This window comes from Papio anubis, chromosome 2 (assembly GCF_008728515.1).
Source record: "Papio anubis isolate 15944 chromosome 2, Panubis1.0, whole genome shotgun sequence".
NCBI classification, from domain to species: Eukaryota; Metazoa; Chordata; class Mammalia; order Primates; family Cercopithecidae; genus Papio; species Papio anubis.
Window position 1 is genome coordinate 133,230,074 of NC_044977.1, and position 20,343 is coordinate 133,250,416.

General features: G+C 40.1%; 1 protein-coding gene and 1 long non-coding RNA gene across 3 annotated transcripts in view; one reads left to right on the forward strand and one right to left on the reverse strand.

Annotated features, from left to right (window-relative positions):
- MLF1 (myeloid leukemia factor 1) overlaps positions 1-4,161 on the reverse strand; it is a 36,530-nt gene extending 32,369 nt beyond the window's left edge. The window contains exon 1 of the mRNA XM_003894897.3: positions 3,954-4,161. Within this exon, the coding sequence (XP_003894946.1) occupies positions 3,954-4,000 (47 nt within the window). The 5' untranslated portion in view covers positions 4,001-4,161. The remainder of the gene's footprint in view (positions 1-3,953) is intronic.
- Positions 4,054-20,137, forward strand: LOC116273810. Of its 2 annotated transcripts, none has more exons than XR_004182243.1 (3): positions 4,054-4,138; positions 7,318-7,414; positions 20,050-20,137. It is a non-coding gene; the product is annotated as an uncharacterized LOC116273810 (long non-coding RNA). The 2 variants fall into 2 exon arrangements; XR_004182242.1 differs by lacking the exon at positions 4,054-4,138 and adding an exon at positions 5,065-6,348.
- The last annotated feature ends 206 nt before the right edge of the window (positions 20,138-20,343 follow it).

Here is a 20,343-nt window from a genome sequence, read left to right on the forward strand (position 1 = left end):
TTTGGGAGTTGAGGTAAAAGGTGGGGGGGATCAAATAGATTACCTGAAATAAACATAAACTCACATTCTTTTTCTCCCTTATCCCCAAAAGTGTGTTAAATATAATTCATTGTGGAGAAAAGAAATTGTTAAGTGTGAATCAATTTTATAAAGTCAACTGTAATATGGTGATAATGAAAGATGGTAGTCTGTAAGCAGAGTTCTGGCCACTGTTTTGGATATTTAAAAGGTCTATGCAAAAGCTTTGTGATGAATAAAGGAGATTAGGCTTAAAAAAAGTTAACTGCAACAATCTTACCTTAAATTTTTATGATATGGCTCCCTGCATTTGAAAAAGGCTTTAGATAGTGATAACTGAAAGAGTAACTGATGGTCCTTTCCATCCTAAGCATGGAGGAAGAGTTCTTCTGTATGCTTACTATTTGTAGTCTATTACTATTTCTGACCCTGACTCTTGAATTCATTGCCTTTGCTAAGAAAGAATCACCCAAGAGTTTAAATTACACTTCCGCTAGACATTTTAAAGAACATATTATACTCATTACACATTCAGTTTTGTTAAGGATAGAATCCTTAACTATAACAATGAAGGATATAAAACAACTTTTGGTATAATCAAGGATATAATACAACTCAAAAATTGTCGATCATAATCTTCTTAGCTGTTACCCATTGTACGATGTCATATTTACATATGAACGACTTCAACAGCTCAGTAATCTATGGATTTGTAGTACTGTGATTCTCTTGAAAGCCAGAGCTTATATAATACAAAATAATAAAATTATGGGTTTTACAAAATAATATTCTCTGGCTCAAATATTCTTTTTTTTTTTGAGATAGTGTTTCGCTCTTGTTGCCCAGGCTGGAATGCAATGGCGCAATCTCGACTCACTACAACCTCTGCCTCCTGGGTTCAAGTGATTCTCCTGCCTCAGCCTCTCAAGTAGTTGGGAGTTTGTGTCACCACGCCTGGCTAATTTTGTATTTTTTTTTTTTTCTTTTTTAGTAAAGATGGGGTTTCACCATGTTGGTCAGGCTGGTCTCGAACTATGGACCTCAGGTGATCCACCCACCTCAGCCTCCCAAAGTGCTGGGATTATAAGTGTGAGCCATCATGCCTGGCCTCTGGCTTTCCAAAGAGAGAATCACAATAATACAAAAATTTGAACTTGTTAAAATAACACTGTCCATATCCCAACAGCTCCTAAACAAGTTAACTAAAATGGCACAACAAATTTGCCTGAGTTCCTGTATGCCTTAATAAATAATCTTCAGAAAAAAAGTTATTATTTTATTTTTCTATATTAATCATTTCATTTCCCACTGTTCATTATCTTTTTAATTATTAATGTTATTTTGCTTTAAATCAGTACTAACACATTTAAGTCAATCATTTATTTAAACAACAACATTGGCTAGGCACAGTGGTACATGCCTGTAATCCCAGCATTTTGGGAGGCTGAGGCAGGCAGATCACTTAAGCTCAAGAGTTTGAGACCAGTCTGGGTAACATGGCGAAAACTTGTCTCTACAAAAAAAATTAGCAGGGTGTGATGGCTCCCTCCTGTGGTCCCAGCTACTTGTGAGGCTGAGGCAGAAGGATGAGCCTGGGAGGCTGCGTCAGCCCCTGCACTCTAGCCTGGGTAACAGAGTGAGACCCTGTCTCAAACAAACAAACGAACACACACACACAAAACACCCCCCACAGATATTGTTTGAAAAATATGTGCAATAAACTGTGATTTTAAAACCTTTTAAAAAAAATGCTCTCCAAATTGCAAACCTAGAAAATTTAAGGGATCAAAATAAACTAGACATGAATTCTAAATTCAAACTGGCAAAAAACACTTGGGCTAAAAAGTATTACAAATTTCCCCTCTTAGGGATACAACTAGACTATGTCAATATGTTTGTAACAATGGCCAAAGTTAGAATTAAGAAAAAAAACCCAAAACCCACTACTCAAAAATAAATCATAGTGAAACTAATTTCTGGATGCCTTCTTCCTAGGGCATCACATTAATTCACTGGGAACCTTCATAAGGCAATGAATGGCACTTGCTTACCTGAGGTGTTAAACTATCAGCTCCCTGTACTATTTTTAGTTTTGACAGAAAGAGGAGTCCCTTCACAAACAAGGTTAGCTCTGTAACAAAGCGAGCAAAGAAAACAGTGCACTTGGCAACGTCCAACAACTTCGAAGAGAGAGTACAACTCTCCAACTTTGTTGTGCTCTCATAGACACATTCCCCACTCACATGGAAAATGCTGTTTTAAAAACTTCCCCTTTTCAATGAACTGTCATGCTATAAAATATTACCTGCTCTTATTTGCAATTTTAAGGGGAGCTATAAAATATTCCCTGATCCCATTTGAAATTATGTGAGCATAATTCTCACCATAAGTTTCACCGAGATGGTAGTTGTCACCTGCAAAGCCCTTGCAGGGGCAAAGGCCAACTCTGCACACAGGAAGCCATGGCGGACACCCAAAGTCCGGCCAAGTGGAGAGCAGCACGCACCTCGGGAGTGTGAGGGAGGGAGGCTACTAGGACTTCTTTCCACCTCCTGTTCCCAAATCCTCCTCCCCGCACCTGGGGCCCTCAACTCTGTCTACCTCACGTCCTCAACCCTCCTCCCCCGACCTCACGCCCCCAAACCCTCCCCCCCGCACTGCACGCCATCAACTCTCCTCTGTCCACCTCACACCCTCAACCCTCCTACCCCTACACCTCATGCCCTCAAACCCTCCTTCCTCTGCCTCACATGACTTTTTGATGATGATGATGATTGCGCGGATGATATGACTTTCGAGATTATGAATTTTGACGACGATATGACTTCGATTTGACGATAAGCGACGGACGGAACGACGACGACCTTCTGAGATTTTGATTTCCTGAACGATCTGGACGATCTGAGCTGGACTTTATGTGAGTCGACCCTTTTTCTCGACTTCCCGAATCCTTCTGACCTTTATTTCTCCTTTGACCTTTTTCGATGAAGTGGACGCTTTTGATTTAATTTGATGATGACGCTTTGATGATATGACGCGATGAAGCCGAATTATGATTTTTGTTTTAATTTCGATGGAGCGAATTTTGATTTGTTTAATTTCTGAGACTTTAGGGAAGAGTTTGACGTTTGATGACTTTAATTTTTTCGGGATGAAGTGACGACGCGATGATTTGTTTCGAATGCCTGACGCACCGGACGCCGATTTTAGAGATTTTGACTTTTCTGGATTGATTTCGGACCCGGGATTTATTTTCTGACTTTCGCCGGATTTTCACTTTATTTACGACGATTTCGATTTTATGAATTTTATGATATGAGGATCTCGATTTTATTATGACCGCGATGATTAAGAGACTCTCGGATTTGAAAGGATCCTTTTCGATTTGAAAGGACTTTTTCGATTTATTATGCGACTTCTGCCGACGTGATGACCGGATTTCTGATATGCGAATCCTTGAATAAAGCGACGATGTTTTCGATTTCGATTTATTGTGACCTGCTGATTTATGAGACCTGCCGATTTTGATGCGAACGATATGATGACCTCTCGATTTATGATTTTATTGTTTTAACTTTCCTTTAGACTTTTTCCGGACCATGATTTTATGACTTTAACTTCGACTTATGTTTTGTTTCTTTCGTGATTTTGTGATCTTTTTCGATTTTTGTTCCTGACTTTCGAGCCGATTTTGATAGAAACGAAACCCTCCTCACCTCATGAGCCCAAATCCTTCTCTTCCCTCTCTCACACACCCCTAACTCCTCCTCTCCCTTCCCTCCCAGGGCTCTATATCCTCGTCTCCTTCAAACCGCCTCCAGAGTTACCCCGAATTCTCTCTCGTCCTCTAAAACTCGCTCTTTTCCCTTAAAATAGGTCCCCTCAAAATTCCTTAATTCCCGCGCGACCGCGGACTCCTGGCTCCCATAACTCACGAGAAGAAGGGGTCATCCTCAAAACTGCTGCTCAGCATCCTGAACATTCTGGCTCTGTCTTGGGCGGCGGCAGCCGCGGACAGATTGGAAAACCGATGTTAACTAGCCGCGGCCGCGACCGGAGCCTGCCTCCAGCACTGACGACGCCTCACTCGCTGCGCAGGCGGTGCCCGCCGGGAAAGGAGGTGCGTGACGCCGAGGTGCTTTCCCATTGGACATTGCTCTGTGACGTCACCAGGACGAGGCGGAGAGCAATGCGCGGCTGCCCTGGCAACCACAATCAACACAGTGGAGGCGAGAAGTTTGGCCTTGCGCCGGCCGGGCAGCTTTTCACCAAGGCTCCCGTGGGATGGGAGAGCTTGTTCTCTGGGCTGCAGGAACCAAAACATTAGACCACCCTTTCTGTGACATTGGGCATGCCGCCCTCGGTTCCGAGCCACAAGTCTTTTTTTTCGGGGAAAATGAAAAGGGGTCAAGATTTGGACCAGATGACACCCAATGTCCCATTCAACGGTCGCATTCTGTCATCCACAGGAATTAGTCCTGTATCCGAAACATTCTCTGGTAGTCAAAAGCTGTGAACAAATAATGAGAAAAAAATGTGCAAAACGTTTTTTAGTACAGTTAGCAAATAGTTCTTGAAGGAAATGGGATGAAGCCTATTAGATTTCAACAAACTTTTTTACCTCTTGTGAGTTTGAAACTCAAAGCAATAATGTTTCCCAAAGTGGGAAACGCTTAAATAATATGTAGACGTAGTATTAAAAAATAAACGAGAAAGCTGCTCTCTTTTCGGTTGTCTTTCTGTGTCTCTCTTTCAAAGATCAAGTCTCACTTTGATTCTGATATGTTTTTAACACTTCTCCAGCATTTCTTAACAGCAGGATTCAGGCACAGGCCTGCAGCAAGCAGCCGTATCCAACTAAAATTCCACTACCATGTATTTTTGTTTGCATTACATTTAGCAGGGAGCTTTCCATTTATGGCAAGGAGACTGATTTTAAATTTAAAGCAGTGCTATACATTAAGAGCTAGATTTTGCATTTTTAAGTGAAAAAGTAAGCTATCGAATAGAACAGGTGGGATTTGGATATGGTGGGGCAGGGGGTTAGGCAGAGCAGGGGAGGGGAACATCATGATAGTGGTACTCAAATTACTACGTTTTAGAAAACACTATCACGGGGCCTTTCAGGAGCCTGGAGACAGATGGAGGAGAAGACAGAAGAGAGATTAAGTAAGGAGAAGAACGGTAAGAGTTTAAGAAAAGAGAAAATACATCTTGCATGTCCACCTTTAATTCAGTGGGCTCCCCAGCTTCTCTACAGGGCTGTCTTGCAGAGATAAAGGGGCATCCATAGCTCATCAGGGCCCCCTGGGATCAGGCCAGAGGGGTGGCACTTTGCCAGCATAAAGAAGTGTGCAGGGCCTGATTTGGAGGTGACAGGAGTAGTCAGGGGTTATTTTGAGAGCTGGAAATTTAATCCTTTGGACCTTTTACTCCCCACCCCCGCTTTTTAGCCAAGTTCTCTGCCAGCTTCCTTCCCCTGAGACTAGTAGCACGAGGTAGGGCAGACTTCACAGCCCAAGATGAGATGGCACAGCCCATCCAGGGAAGAGGATATTTTCTTTTCCTCTGGACTCAGAATAAAGCTCTGAGAGCATAGATACACAATTTCTAAAATTTCTAAATAAATTTCAAGGCAAACAAAATTGTTTTACAAGACCTTAAATTGTTTTCCTCTTTAAAATAGTACAAGCACAAGATGTGAAGGAGGCCATACTTAAAAAAACTTGAAATGGAGTAAGTTATGTGATAAAAGATAGTATTACAATAGTTCTGGATTAAGGCCAAGTAAATTTGTAATGTTACCCTCTAGTTTCTATGGGAATTTTTTTAGAATCATATTGTTACAAAAGCTTTAGTCCAGGCACAGATTAGTTAGGGAATTAGCTGAAGCCTGTGAAAGCAGTTTGGATCTAACGACAAATGCAAAAAAAATAGGAGGGCACAGGAGAGTTGGCACTGAAGAGACCTTGACATCATTTTCAGAACTGATGGGTAAGAGGTGGAAATGAAAGAAAGGGTGGGTCAGGAGAGAATGAATACTCCAGCATGGGAGGAATAGAGAAACAGAACAGGACTGAGAGGAGAGGGTCCTGGACTTGGCTGTAAATATCATCATAATAGCTAATATTTATTGAATGTGTGCCAGGCACTGTTGTAGGCACTCCAAATGCATTACCTCATTGAATCCTCATTAACAGTTTTATGTAGTAGAGATGGCTTTTATCCCCATGTATAGATGATACATTCAAGACACAAAGAAGCTGAATAAATTGCCAGGGTTCACACAGCTTGTGATTGAACTGAGCTGGGTACCTGGAGCTTTCCTCGGTGAGTGCTGGGTATATGGTATGTGAGTCAGGAGTCATACTTAAAAGATGCAGGATGAAAGCTGGTAATCATTTTTCAAAATCATGCTGACAAGCTAAGCGGACCCAAACTAAAAAGTACAAAATTAAGTGGGAATATATTCAAATCACATAAATTCAATTCCACAAATATTTATTGAGTGACTACCCAGTATTGGGGACTGATCTACAATCTTAGGCATCATTGAACAAAATGGACAAAAATCTCCTTCTTGGAGTTTATGTTCTTGTAAGGACAGACTCAAAACAAACAAAATAGAAAATAGTATATTGTAAGGTGATAAGTGTTAGGCAGAAAAGCTGATCAGGGTAAGGAGTATGGAGAAGTGCAACTATAAATAGCAAGTTTTGTGTATGCCTTACTAAGGGGAATTTAAGCAAAGACCCATAAGAAGGAAGTGGATGTCTAGTGGAAAAGCATTCCAGACCAGTGAAATCCTAAAGTAGCATTTGAGCATTTTCCTGGTATATATAATGTACAGTTCTACTCATATGTCTTAAAACTCACCTTCCGAGTGAGGAATGAGATGAGCGAAGTAAATTGAAAAATTGCCTAATAGTATAATAGCTCTCATTTACACTTCATATGTTCCAAGCATTGCACTAAGTGCTTTACATATGTTTTCTCATTTAACCTTTAGAGCCACCATGTCTAATATTATGTTTGTCCGTATATTACATATAAAAAAGCTGGAACCCAGAGAAATTTGATAATTGAATTTTGATAATTGATTTGAAAGTTGATAATTTGATTAAATTTTAATAATTAAAATTCGATGTCAATTCAAACCCAGATTTGTCTTACCTTAAAGCCTATATTCTCACTACCATCCATACTTTGCCTCCCTATTTTAAAAATTAACTATTTATGGAGCAAATATTTACAGTAAACACTTTTACATATATAATCTGTAACTATACTGTTGCTTAGGTTTCATTTGGAAGGACACTGACTAAGGAAATACAGAGAAAAGCATGAAACCCAAGCCAAGTCTGCAACTCTATTAAAAACACCAAGACTTCAATATGTAAGTGATTTCATGTTTCTTTCATTGATTTATCAAATACTTATTAAGGACTAGTAATATCCCAGACATTATTCTAGACATTGAGGTTACAAAACTGCCTGGCCTTTTGGAACTTACATTCTAGTGGACAGCTCTTTCCCCAGCTAATTTTACAAATACTGTTGTTACAGCACCTCAGAATTTTCATGTTTCTGAAGACATTATCTCATGTGCCCAAAAGAAAATAAACAGGCTCTTGAGTGCTGAACTTTTAACTTAATTATAGCTTTCCAGAGCCATGAGTATTAGGCCATTACAAACACCTTTACCACAATTAAGTTCAATGTGTCTAGGGTTTCCTTGTCCTAATCCCTTTGTCTTAAACAGTGCATAGAGGTCCTCTGAGAATGAGATGCCACAGCGAACTCACAAGGGGTTATGGGACAAATTTTGAGAGAAACTTGGCATGCGTTAGACATTGTGCAATGTGCTAGTTTAGGGCAGTTCGTGTATTTCAATATTAGATTGCACTACATTGTTTTAGATGATGTCATATTATTGGAAAGGTAGGTTTTTGAAAGTTACTATGATGAAAATGAAGTGCCTGTCAAAGTGTAACAGGAAAGATTGGCGGCAACATTCGGTCTGTTTCTAAGATTTGAAAAATTGTGCTGTGCTAGGCAGGCACCCATCTGTCAGTATGATTATTTAAGAGTTATACAAAAATATGTTTCTTTCAATTTATGTGCATTATTTTTTGAAGTTACTAAGTTTTTAGGTCGGAAATATGCTGTTTGTATCTAAATTATACAACAATGGACCTATTCAGTATTTCTTTAGACCTAGGGGGCACAATGAAAAAATTACTGAGGAACTAAGGGTTCATGAACTAAGATAGTTTGGGGACCTCTGTCTAACCCCACAATCTTTCTTTCAAATTAAAAAGAAATTTAAAATATCATGCATTCATTTTCTAAGAAATATATGTTTCATTTTATTTTTCATGTTTATCTTCTTTCCAGTCAGCTGACTTACCAGACTTCTAATAGCTTTGCTTTATATCCTTTTGAGAGATGGGAAAATGGTGCATAGCAATTAAGTGACCTATAAGAGCATAGATCCCAAGGTCCTCAAACTCCCAATAGGGCTGCCTCTAGTCCATATGGCATCTTTGCTCAAATTAGAAAAAGTGCCTCCCTCTCATGATACTTCTATTAATGAGAAATTTGTCTTAATAAATATACAAGGCTGTAATGTATATGATTTGACTGGTGCTCTCTTAGGTGTTGTATACACGTCCATGGCAGCGCTGTTCCTAATCTTGAATTCTTTCCACTACATACGTTTTAATTGAGTGCCAAGCTTCACCCCCAAACTCATGTGCAAGAAATGTAATTTTATTTTCCTGCAATCAACCTTAACTTACCTTCTGGGCTTACATTCCACTGGGAGTCATTCCCATTTCCTCTTCCAGGGAGACAATGCCAAGGTGTAGTTGGTTGCTAGCCATGCTGCATTCCTAAAGTCATCTTTATTGCCCTCACTGGGTAGGGCCAAGGGCACTAAACATCTCACTCACAGTCTGGCACAATGAATTGTCCTTCCCTAAATAGCAATCCTCTCCTTTTAAGAAATATACTCTCTAGAGCAAATGTTTCCTCCAGTGAAGCAAAAATTTAAAGAAGAATTGAGTTAACAAAGGAAAAAAGTGGCAGACTTTTAAAGTCGTATTTACTTTTGCAGCTTTTATCTGTAGATGTGTATGCCTATGACTAGTGGTTTATTTTGCACAAATTATAATTCAGGCATATTTTAGTTTGAAAACTATTGAGTAAATACCACTTTTGAGGGGGCTGGTAAAAAGAGATCGGCTTTAGTGAAAAGATGCTAGAGGCAAGAAGCTGGGGCTTTGGGCCCTGGAGTTGGGTCCTAGAATTCAGGTGGTAGTGAGGGAGTTGTAAGAATTCAGGCGGTATGAGGGTGTATGTAAGCAGAGGAATGATCTGTTTCAGTGATGGATGGGCAGAGTGGGTGAGGATGACAGAAAAATCTGGAGAGGAAGTCAAGATCTGCTACTGGGTCATGGCTGAGCCAAAGATTATACTGTTGTTTAATAAACATAGGCAAAAGTTTTGGCCTTTCCCTCATTTCTTTGATGTGTATCTTTGAGGCTTGGATACTTAGGGATGTATTTCATAATCTTTAAAAAATAATCCTTTACTTTCTACCATAAAGACACATACACATGTATGTTCATTGCAGCCCTATTTACGGTAGCAAAAACATGGAATCAACCTAGACACCCATAAACGATGGACTAGATAAAGAAAATTTGGTACATATACACAATGGAATACTACACAGCCATAAAAAAGAATGAGATGGCGTCCTTTGCAGCAACATGAATCCAGCTGGAGGTCATTATCCTAAGGTCATTAATGCAGGAACAGAAAATCAAATACTGCATGTTCTCACTTACAAGTGGGAGCTAAACATGAAATACACGTGGACACAAAGAAGAGAACAATAGACACTGGGGCCCACTTGAGGTTGGAAGGTGGGAGGAGGGTGAGGATTGAAAAACTACCCACTGGATACTATGCTTATTACCTGGGAGATAAAATAATTTGTACAACAAACCCCCGTGACACACAATTTATCCATGTAACAAACATGTACCCCATGAACATAAAATAAAATTTGAAAAGAATAAATAAAATAATGATTTAGGTAAGTGCTAATTTCTATTCAGTAATAGTTCCTGTTTAAAAAGTATCTACTGGGCTGCATGCGGTGGCTCACGTCTGTAGTCCCAGCACTTTGGGAGGCCGAGTCAGGCGGATCACAAGGTCAGGAGTTTAAGACCTGCCTGACCAATAGGATGAAACCCTGTCTCTACTAAAAATACAAAAATTAGCCTAGTGTGGTAGCATGTGCCTGTAGTCCCAGCTACTTGGGAGGCTAAGGGAGAAGAATTGCTTGAACCCAGGAGGCAGAGGTTGCAGTGAGCTGAGATCATGCTACTGCACTCCAGCCTAGGTGACAGAGCAAGACTCCATCCCCCCACCCCCCCAAAAAAAAGAAAAGAAAAGAAAAAGAAAAAAAAAAGTATCCACCAAGAGTTTTGTAAACTTTTATCCCAACTAATTCTCTCAATAATGCTATGAGGAAGGCATTATTTATATTTTGCATGTGCCAACACAGAGGTTCAGGTGGGGGAAATGATTTTTAGCTTGCATGGTTCAACTATAAGTGGTCTTCTAGCTGGTGAGTGGTTTAATGTGAATTCTGATCCAGACCTGATGATTTTGAAGGCCGTTCCCTTCTCACTGCACCCATAGCCAACTCTCATGATGACAAAAAGGCCTTGATGCTGTGGAATGACATAAATGTAAAGCTGCTGGGAGTATCCAAACTTAGGTTGTTTGGTTTAAGTACATAAAGAAGTTTTTCAATTTTCCTGAAAAACAAAACAACACTGAAACTGTCATTCAATGAATAAAACAAAGGTTGTTACTTTAAAGACAAATAATTTGAATGGCAATGTAAAATACAAATATACCAATTATTTTGGTGACAAAACTCCAACTTTCCACACAGCCCGTAATGGATTCATGAGCAGTTGATGAATGAAAGTCCACATCCAAAGCTTGCTTAGTCTTTACAATTTACGCTTTAAATTGAGGTGTAACTTAAACATGATAAAGTCTACTACACTTCAATGTATAGCTCAATAGTTTTTTACATATGTGTAAACCTATGTAAACAACACCCAGTTGAAGATATAAAGTATTTCCAATACTCAAGAAAATTCCCTTATGTTCCTTTCCTATCCATGTCCCTCTAGGGTAACCAGTATTCTGAGATTTCTTTCTTTCACTTAACATAATGTCTGCAAAATTCGTCCTTGTCATTGTGTGTAGCAACAGTTTATTATTTTTCTTTGTTGTATTCTAGTATATGAATTTGCCACAAGTAATTTACCCATCTACTGTTGATGGATTTTTGGATTGTTCTTTTTTTTTGGCTTAAAACACAAGGCTACTATGATCATGCTTGTGTTTTTCCTGATTAAGTTTTAAAAATCAACTTAACATTCAGCTATTCTTGAATCTTATTGTCATTGAGATTCTGAAAGCTTTTTTCTACAGACAATAATTTTATAAGAAAGATTTTTGTGTTGAGTCAACACCTTGATAGTTGCTACTGTCTTAGAAACACTTCTTTTAAAAAATAAAAAAATCTTAGAATTATAGAGTCTAAAACAAGTTGAATAGTAGAAAGCACTCTTCAGAAAATACTGTTGAGGTCATCTGTTCTCAGGAACACTTTAATGTGGCTGTCTAGAGTGTTATTTTTAAATCCTTGATAAGATTTGAAGAGAGTTCACACTGTAGTTTGGAGGCCCCACTGCCAAGGCAATCAATTGAAGTCTGTTCAGAGGACAAGTAAATTATTTTGGAAAACATTAAGGACCTGGAATGACTTCGTCTCTTTGTCATATGCTTAGATGTCTTTACTATTTGAAATTGGAGGAATAATCACATAAGAATTGTTTTTAATTTCAAGAAGCTAGAAAGGACACAATAGTCATTATAAGGCCATGTGAGTTTTAATGCCATTTGTGGTATATATTCTGGGGTAACAAGGTAAAGGGGAGCTAGGGAATTGAGAATGAGTGGCTCCAAGCTATACCTGATTTCCTCCCAATTCATATCTCCCAAAGACCTAGAAATTCCCTTGGGAAACAGCCTCCAGGAAGGCTCACACTGCTGAATGGCACTGGCAGTCTGTTGGGAGAAATAAGACAGCCGAGGCCAGAGGTTGCCAGGCAGGGGGTAGGGGTGGGGGGTGGAGAATGCTGGGGTTTGCTGCAGGTTGTTAATAATAAAAGCTAAAACCTGTTTACTAGGCACATTAATTCACAACAGTTTTTTTTTTTTTTTCTTCAACTCCTACTTTAAGTTCCAGGGTACATGTGCAGGATGTGCAGGTTTGTTAAATAGGTAAACGTGTGCCATGGTGGTCTGCTGCACAAATCAACCCATCACCTATCCTCAGCAAACTAATGCAGGAAAAGAAAACCAAACACCACATGTTCTCACTTGTAAGTGGGAGCTGAATAACAGGGACACAGGGAGGGGAGCAACACACACTGGGGCCTATTGGGGGTGTAGGGGAAGGGAGAGCATCAAGATAAATAGCTAATGCACGCAGGGCTTAATACCTAGGTGATGGGTTGATTTGCATCCTTTTTAGCTTTTCTTCCTGATGCTCTCCCTCCGGTCGCAGCCTTCCACCAGCCCCATTGTGTGTTGTTGCTCCCAACGTGTCCATGTGTTCTTATCATTCAGCTCCCGCTTATAAGTGAGAACATGTGTTGTCTGGTTTTCTGTTCCTGCAATTCACAACAGTTTTATTACTATTTTACATAAGTGAACACAGGTTTTAGAGAATTAACTAATTTGCCGAAGGCTGTATTGCCAGAAAGTGGAAGAACTGGGACTGGAACTCAGGCTGTCTGACTGTAGAATCTGGGCTCTTAATCACTGAGTATAACCTCAGCTGGGACACTCACTGGCTAACACACAGGAGACTAGCTGTCTCCTTCACCTCCAGTTGAGGGTAGGGCTTTACCTAGAGTTGGAGTCAAAAACACAACACCAATAGGGATCAGGCAAGTAAAAATGTGAGGCAAGTGAACTAGGTAAGATGATAAGGAGAATAAGAATTAATTATAATAATAATGCCGGGCATAGTGGCTCATACCTAATCCCAACACTTTGGGAGGCCAAGGCGGGCAGATCACCTGAGGTTGGGAGTTTGAGACCAGCCTGACCAAAATGGAGAAACCCCGTCTCTACTGAAGATAAAAAAAAATTAAATAAATAAAAAAAAAAAAATTAACTGGACGTGGTGGTGCAGGTCTGTAATCCCAGCTACTTGGGAGACTGAGGCAGGAGAATCGCTTGAACCTGGGAGGCAGAGGTTGCAGTGAGCCGAGATCACGCCATTGCACTCCAGACTGGGCAACAAGAGTGAAACTCCATCTCAAAAAAAAAAAAAAAAAAAAAAAAGTTAATAATAATAAAAATAAAAACTAACATTTGTTGAGTTTCTACTGTGTGCCAGGCACTGCTCTAAGTGCTTTACAAATTTTAACTCTCTTAATCCCTCAAATGATATAATGAGATAAACACTATAAGGATGCCCATTGTATATAAGAGGATGATACAGGTCAGAGAAGAAAAACTGCTTGCTCAAGGTCAAACAGCCAGAGGACCCCAGCTCTTATCACTGTGCTGTATATTCACAGGAACCTGGCATGGTGGGCACAGTCGGGCACTGAGGCAGTTTGCCTCCAGCAGGAGGAATACTGCTACTCAGCTCTAGATGATTGCCCTGAAGAAATTCATGCCCACTGGTAATATGGAATTGTTTACGAAATCTAATTTTTTAAAGTTAACAATTAATTAAAAACAAAATAGCAGGCCAAGCCAATCTTTGGGTGAACCTGGCCCATAGACTGCAAGCCTATGATCTAGTTAGAGTGAGTTTTCATGGCATGAAAGAGAAACATGATCCTGGTAACATTCACATACTGCCTTTTGAGTGTAACTCAAAACTATGTTGATGGCAGGTCTTGTGTTGTGAGAGCTGAGAAGCAAAGCACCCTGACTCCTAGCAGTAGGTCTTTGTGAGTGGACACCAGTTACCAACCATATCAATGAACGGTCATATTTTAAAATTCCAGGGCCATGAGAGAGTTGTTTTATTTCTGCAGGATATTTAGATTACAGATTAACTTTTTCATTTGGACCACAAAAGGTTAGCACAACTTTATCAGGTTCTGGGTATTACATTACCCTTTTAATTCTCGTTAGTCAGTCTTAAAATAGATTGACATCATTTTGGTCTCTGCTTTAAAGTGCCTGCCTTTCAATTTCTTATTTATGAAGACAGTCCTCCCTGTATAGCTTTGCAAAATTAGACTCTAATGATGTATATAATACAATATCAAAAGCCCATATTTCCATATAAAAACAATCTATTAAACTAAAGGTGACTGCTTCCAAATTTTTTTCTCATAACATTAGTCATTTGTTTACTTGTTACTTGTTTTGTCACCTATTGTAGAGTCATAGGCGTTAAACAAAAAACTTACTAGGCAATATTTTTAGGAGAGTCTTTCTTTTACCTTATTTTCTCCCCTTCAAACCTTTATATTTATATTGAATATGTACTCTAGGTTCTCAGGAAAAAAAAATGTTTAAGCATTTTATTAGTCTCTTAGGGAGTACCACAACCTGGTGGCTTAAAACAACACAAATTTATTCTTTCACAGTTCTGAAGGTTAAAAGTCTGAAATCAAGCTGTTGCAGGGCTGTGCTTCCTCTGGAAGCTCTAGGGAGGAATCCTTCCTTGCCTCTTCCTAGCTTCTCATGGTTGTTGACACTTGGCTTGCCTTGCATCACTCCAATCTCTTCCTCCGTCATTACATGGCCTTCTCCCCCCGTGTGTCTCTGAGTCCAGTTCTCCTTCTCCTTATAAAGACACCAGTCACTGGATTTAGGACCCACTCTGATACACTATGACCTCATCTTAAGTTGATTATATCTGCAAAGACATTATTTCCAAATAAGGTCATATTCACATTTTTCATGTGGATGTGCATTTTAAGGGAGGGTACTATTTAACCCAGTATGAGTATCTATTAGTAACTTGCACAAAAATAATCAGAATAGCTAGAGAACAAAATTATCAGTGTTAACTGTTATATAAGACTTGAAATATGACCCAACAATCAGCTGGCAAACTCGAAAGTATATGACTTTACAAAATTTTACAGTATGCATTGTGGAGATTAACCTCATTCCTTCTAACTTCTTACCTGTTTGTATTAGTCTGTTTTCACACTGCTATAAAGATCCTACCTGAGACTGGGTAATTTTTAAAGGAAAGAGGTTTAATTGACTCACAGTTCTGCATGACTGGGGAGGTCTCAGGAAACTTACAATCATGGTGGAAGGCAAAGGGGAAGCGAGGCATGTATTACACGGTGGCAGGCAAGAGAGAATAAGGGGGAAAGCACCAGAGACTTATCAAACAACCAGATCTTGAGAGAACATACTCACTATCATGAGAACAGCATGGGGGAAACCACCCTCATGATCCAATCATCAGTTCCACAGATCTTTAGGGCAGGGGCAAAATGCCACCACTTTCTTTGCTAAAGCATAGCAAGAATGACCTTTACTCCAGTTCCCAATAAGTTCCTCATCTCCATCTGAGACCACCTCAGCCTAGACTTCATTGTCCATATCACTATCAGCATTTTGGTTAAAGCCATTCAACGAGTCTCTAGGAAGCTCCAAACTTTCCCTCATCTTCCTGTCTTCTTCTGAGACCTCCAAATTGCTCCAACCTCTGCCAGTTACCAGTTCCAAAGTTGTCTCCATGTTCTTGGATATCTCATAAGAATGTGCCACTACTTGGTACCAATGTTCTGTATTAGTCTGTTTTCACACTACTATAAAGATACTACCGGAGGTTTCAGGAAACTTACGATCATGGTGGAAGGCCAAGGGGAAGGAGGGTATGTCTTACATGGTGGTGGGTGGGAGACAGAGAGAGAAGGGGGAAGCACCAGACACTTATCAAACAACCAGATCTTGTGTGAACTCACTCACTATCATGAGAACAGCATGGGGGAATCTCCCCCTACAATCCAGTCACCTTCCATCAGGTCCCTCCCTTGACATGTGGGGATTACAACTCACATTACAATTGGAGGTGAGATTTGGGTAGGGACACAGCCAAACCCTATCACTATTCTACTTTCATTCTTTCTTTTGTCCCATTTTATCCACTGGCTTGCTGAAATTTCTGTTTCATCTGGTCATATTCTATGAATTTTGATAAAACACCTGGAGGTTTTCTGAAACAAAGATTGGTAGGAATAAATAAATAATAAAATAACCACTGTTAATTTTATGGTAATGTTGAAATATTGGCCTGCTTCTGAGAGCAAATTTACTATGAGATGCTTGCTAACATGATAAAGTACCAGTGTAGATCTCAAAGTGAAGGCTGTAATTGCCCAGACCTTTTCACATTAGGTATCTGCATGAGTTATAACTCTTTTGTGAAGATAAAAAGAGTTCTGCAAGAAATTGCCCCAGTGCTGTAAGGACTGTCAGACAGGAGGGCATCTCAAATGAGATTAATGATGTTTGCCTTAATATAAGAAAATTTAGCATAACCAAGATTACAAATTCTGCAGAAACCTGCCAGCACTCATTTATTTTGAATAAATATTATTTTTAATTAAAGTCCTAAGGTAGGTTATTCCTGAAATAATGAGATGTACAGTGATTTCCTTTGGGAATTAATGTTCTTTCTTAATTTTCAGTCATTCTGATGATCACAGCTCAGTCTTACTCATGGCAGTCAGCTGTGTAGGACACGCTGATTTCCAGCTAAAGGCACTAATAACCCTGTATTTGTTTTTCATGGCACTCTCATTTTCTAATTATATTTATCATTGAACCCAAACACTCTTTATAGGTATGTCCATCCATAGCAGTATATAGTGAGTATGATTCATAAAATTAGGAAATCACTCACAAAATAAAGCTTCATAAAATAAAAGGAACATAAAATCAGAAAATTATAGTATTGTTATTTTAACTATTTAAAAAATTGGTTCTGCTTCTTTGTGAGGCATTTTGCTAGGTGTTTTATGCACATCAACTCTAATCCACATGAGAACTCTGCATGACAGAAATTGCTATTCCTGTTTACTAGATCATGACATGGAGGTTCAGGAGGTAGCTTGCCAAAATTTAGCTCTATACCTCATGTTTGTAGCATCATGCTATGTAGCCTCTTTACTAATGGTAGTGATCACCCAGCTTTAAGAAGCTTTAAGAAGCTAGGTGATCACTACCATTAGTAGAGAGGCTACATAGCATGTACATAGCATTTATATGAACATCAGTATTTATCAGTATGTGGTTCAACCAGATTTTCAGGGATTCAACAGAGTTGGTGTTTTGGTTACTGTTGTGTGTAACAAACTACCCCCGAAACTTTGTGGTATAAGAGAGCCATTTTATTATGCTCACAGATTCCGTGGGTTAGAAATCTAGCTAGGGAAATGATGATGGCTTATCTCTAGAGCCTCAGTTGGGAAGACTCTATGGCTAGAGGGGTTTTCACTCACATGTCTGGTGGTTGATTCTGGTTATTCATTAGAAGCTCAGTTGGGACTGTTAGCTAGAACACTAAAATCCACACTGTCTATAGTGCATGGGTTTTCTCAGGATGTGGCAGCCTCAGAGTAGGTGGTGATCTTATATGAAAGCTCAGGGCTCCAGGAGTGAGCATCTATATTAGTCCATTTTCACACTGCTTATAAAAACATACCCAAGACTGGGTAATTTATAAGAAAAGAGATTTAATTGACTCACAGTTCTCTCCATGGTTGGGGAGGGCTCACAATCATGGCAAAAGGCAAGAAGGAACAAGTCACACCTTACATGGCAGCAGGGAAGACAGACAGTGTGTGCAGGGAAACTCCCCTTCTTAAAACCATCAGATCTTGTGAGACTTACTCACTATCACAAGAACAGCACAGGAAAGACCTGCCCTCATGATTCAATTACCTCCCACTGGGTCCCTCCCATGACACGTGGGAATTGTGGGAGCTGCAATTCAAGCTGAGATTTGGGTGGGGACACAGCCAAATCATATCATTCTGCTCTGACCCTCCCAAATCTCATGTCCTTACATTTCAAACCCAATCATACCTTCCCAACAGTCTCCCAAAGTCTTAACTCATTTCAGCATTAACTCAAAGTCCATAGTCTAGCATTAACTCCAAAAGTCCACAGTCCAAAGTCTCATCTGAGACAAGGCAAGTCCCTTCCACCTATGAGCCTGTAAAGTCAGAAACAAGTTAGTTACTTCCTAGATACAATGGGGGTACAGGCACTGGATAAATACAGCCATTCCAAATGGGAGAAAGTGGCCAAAACAAAGGGGCTAAAGGTCCCATGCAAGTCCAAAATCCAGCAGGGCAGTCAAATCTTAAAGCTCCAAAATAATCTCCTTTGACTCCATGTCTCGCATCCAGGTTACACTGATGCAGGAGATGGGTTTCCATACCTTGGGCAGCTTTGCCCCTGTGGCTTTGCAGGATACAGCACCCTCCTGGCTCCTTTCATGGGCTGAGTGTCTGCTTTTCCAGGTGCACAGTGCAAGCTGTCATTGAATCTACCATTCTGGGAAATGGAGGATGGTGGCCCTCTTCTCAAAGCTCCACTAGGCAGTGCCCCAGTGGGGACTCTGTGTAGGGGCTCACATCTGACATTTCCCTTCTGCACTGCCCTAGCAGTGGTTCTCCATGAGGGCCCCACTCCTGCAGCAGAATTTTGCCTGGGCATCCAGGCATTTCTATACACTTTCTGAAATTTAGGTGGAGGTTCCCAAACCTTAATTCTTGACTTCTGTACACCCACAGGTCCAAAACCACATGGAAGCTGCCAAGGCTTGGGGCTTGCACTCACTAAAGCCACAGATCAAGCTGTACCTTGGCCCATTTTAGCTACAACTAGAGTGGCTGGATGCAGTGTATCAAGTTCCTAGGCTGCACAGAGCAGGGGAGCCCTGGGCCTCACCCACAAAAGCATTTTTTTCTCCTAGGTCTCTGGGCCTCTAATGGGAGGGGCTGCTGTAAAGGTCGCTGACATGCCCTGGACACATCTCTCCCATTGTCTTGGTGATTAACATTTGGCTCCTTGTTACTTATGCAGATTTCTGCAGCTGGCTTGAATTTCCCCTCAGAAAATGGGTTTTTCTTTTCTATCACATTATCAGGCTGCACATTTTCTGAATTTTTTTGCTGTTTCCCTTTTAAAACTGAATGCTTTTAACAGCACCCAAGTCACATCTTGAATGCTTTGCTGCTTAGAAATTTCTTCTGCCAGATACCCTAAATCATCTCCCTCAAGTTCAAAGTTCCACAGATCTCTAGGGCAGGGGCAAAATGCCACCAGTTTCTTTGCTAAAACATAGCAAGAGTCACCTTTACTTCAGTTCCCAACAAGTTCTTCATCTCCATCTGAGACCCCCTCAGCCTGGATTTCATTGTCCATATCATTATCAGCATTTTGGTCAAAAGCATTCAACAAGTCTCAGGAAGTTCCAAACTTTCCCATATCTTCCTGTTTTCTGAGCCCTCCAAACTGTTCCAACCTCTGCCTGTTACCCAGTTCCAAAGTCACTTCCACATTTTCGGGTATCTTTACAGCACTGCCTCACTCTACTGGTACCAATTTACTCTATGAGTCTGTTTTCACACAGCCAAACCATATCAGCATCCCAAGAACTAGGCACAAACCTTTACTGAACTAGCTTTGGAAATTATGCTGTGTCACTTTGGATGTATTCTGTTGGCTACAACCAAGTTACTAAGATTGACACAGAGTCATGTAAGAGGACATAGCTATTCACCTCTCAATGGGAGAAGCATCAAAAATTTGCAGACATGTTTTATAACACCATTACAGAGTATCAACTCTACTATATATTGTTACTTCTTCGTGCAGGGTTCTTACCTAGTTACCTTTTTTTTGGATCCACTTTCTCTCCAGCTGCTTCCTGATTACCTGTTTGATTCCCAGGAAAATAAGAAGCAAGGAGAAGCTCCAGCCAAATGCACCTCTATTATCAGCTGGAGCTTCTGCCACTAATTTCTAGCTGGTCTGCTGCCTTGATAAGTTGGCCAGAGAAGAATAGGAAACATCAGCAGACCCTTTTCAACCTTTTCTCCGGAGGACAGAGGGAGCCAGATTATACCTTTTGTTTCCTGTAGATCATTTCTCTTGGCTCTTCAGGACCAAGTGCAAGCTGAAAAAATTCATATTTATTGCTTCACTCACAGGAAT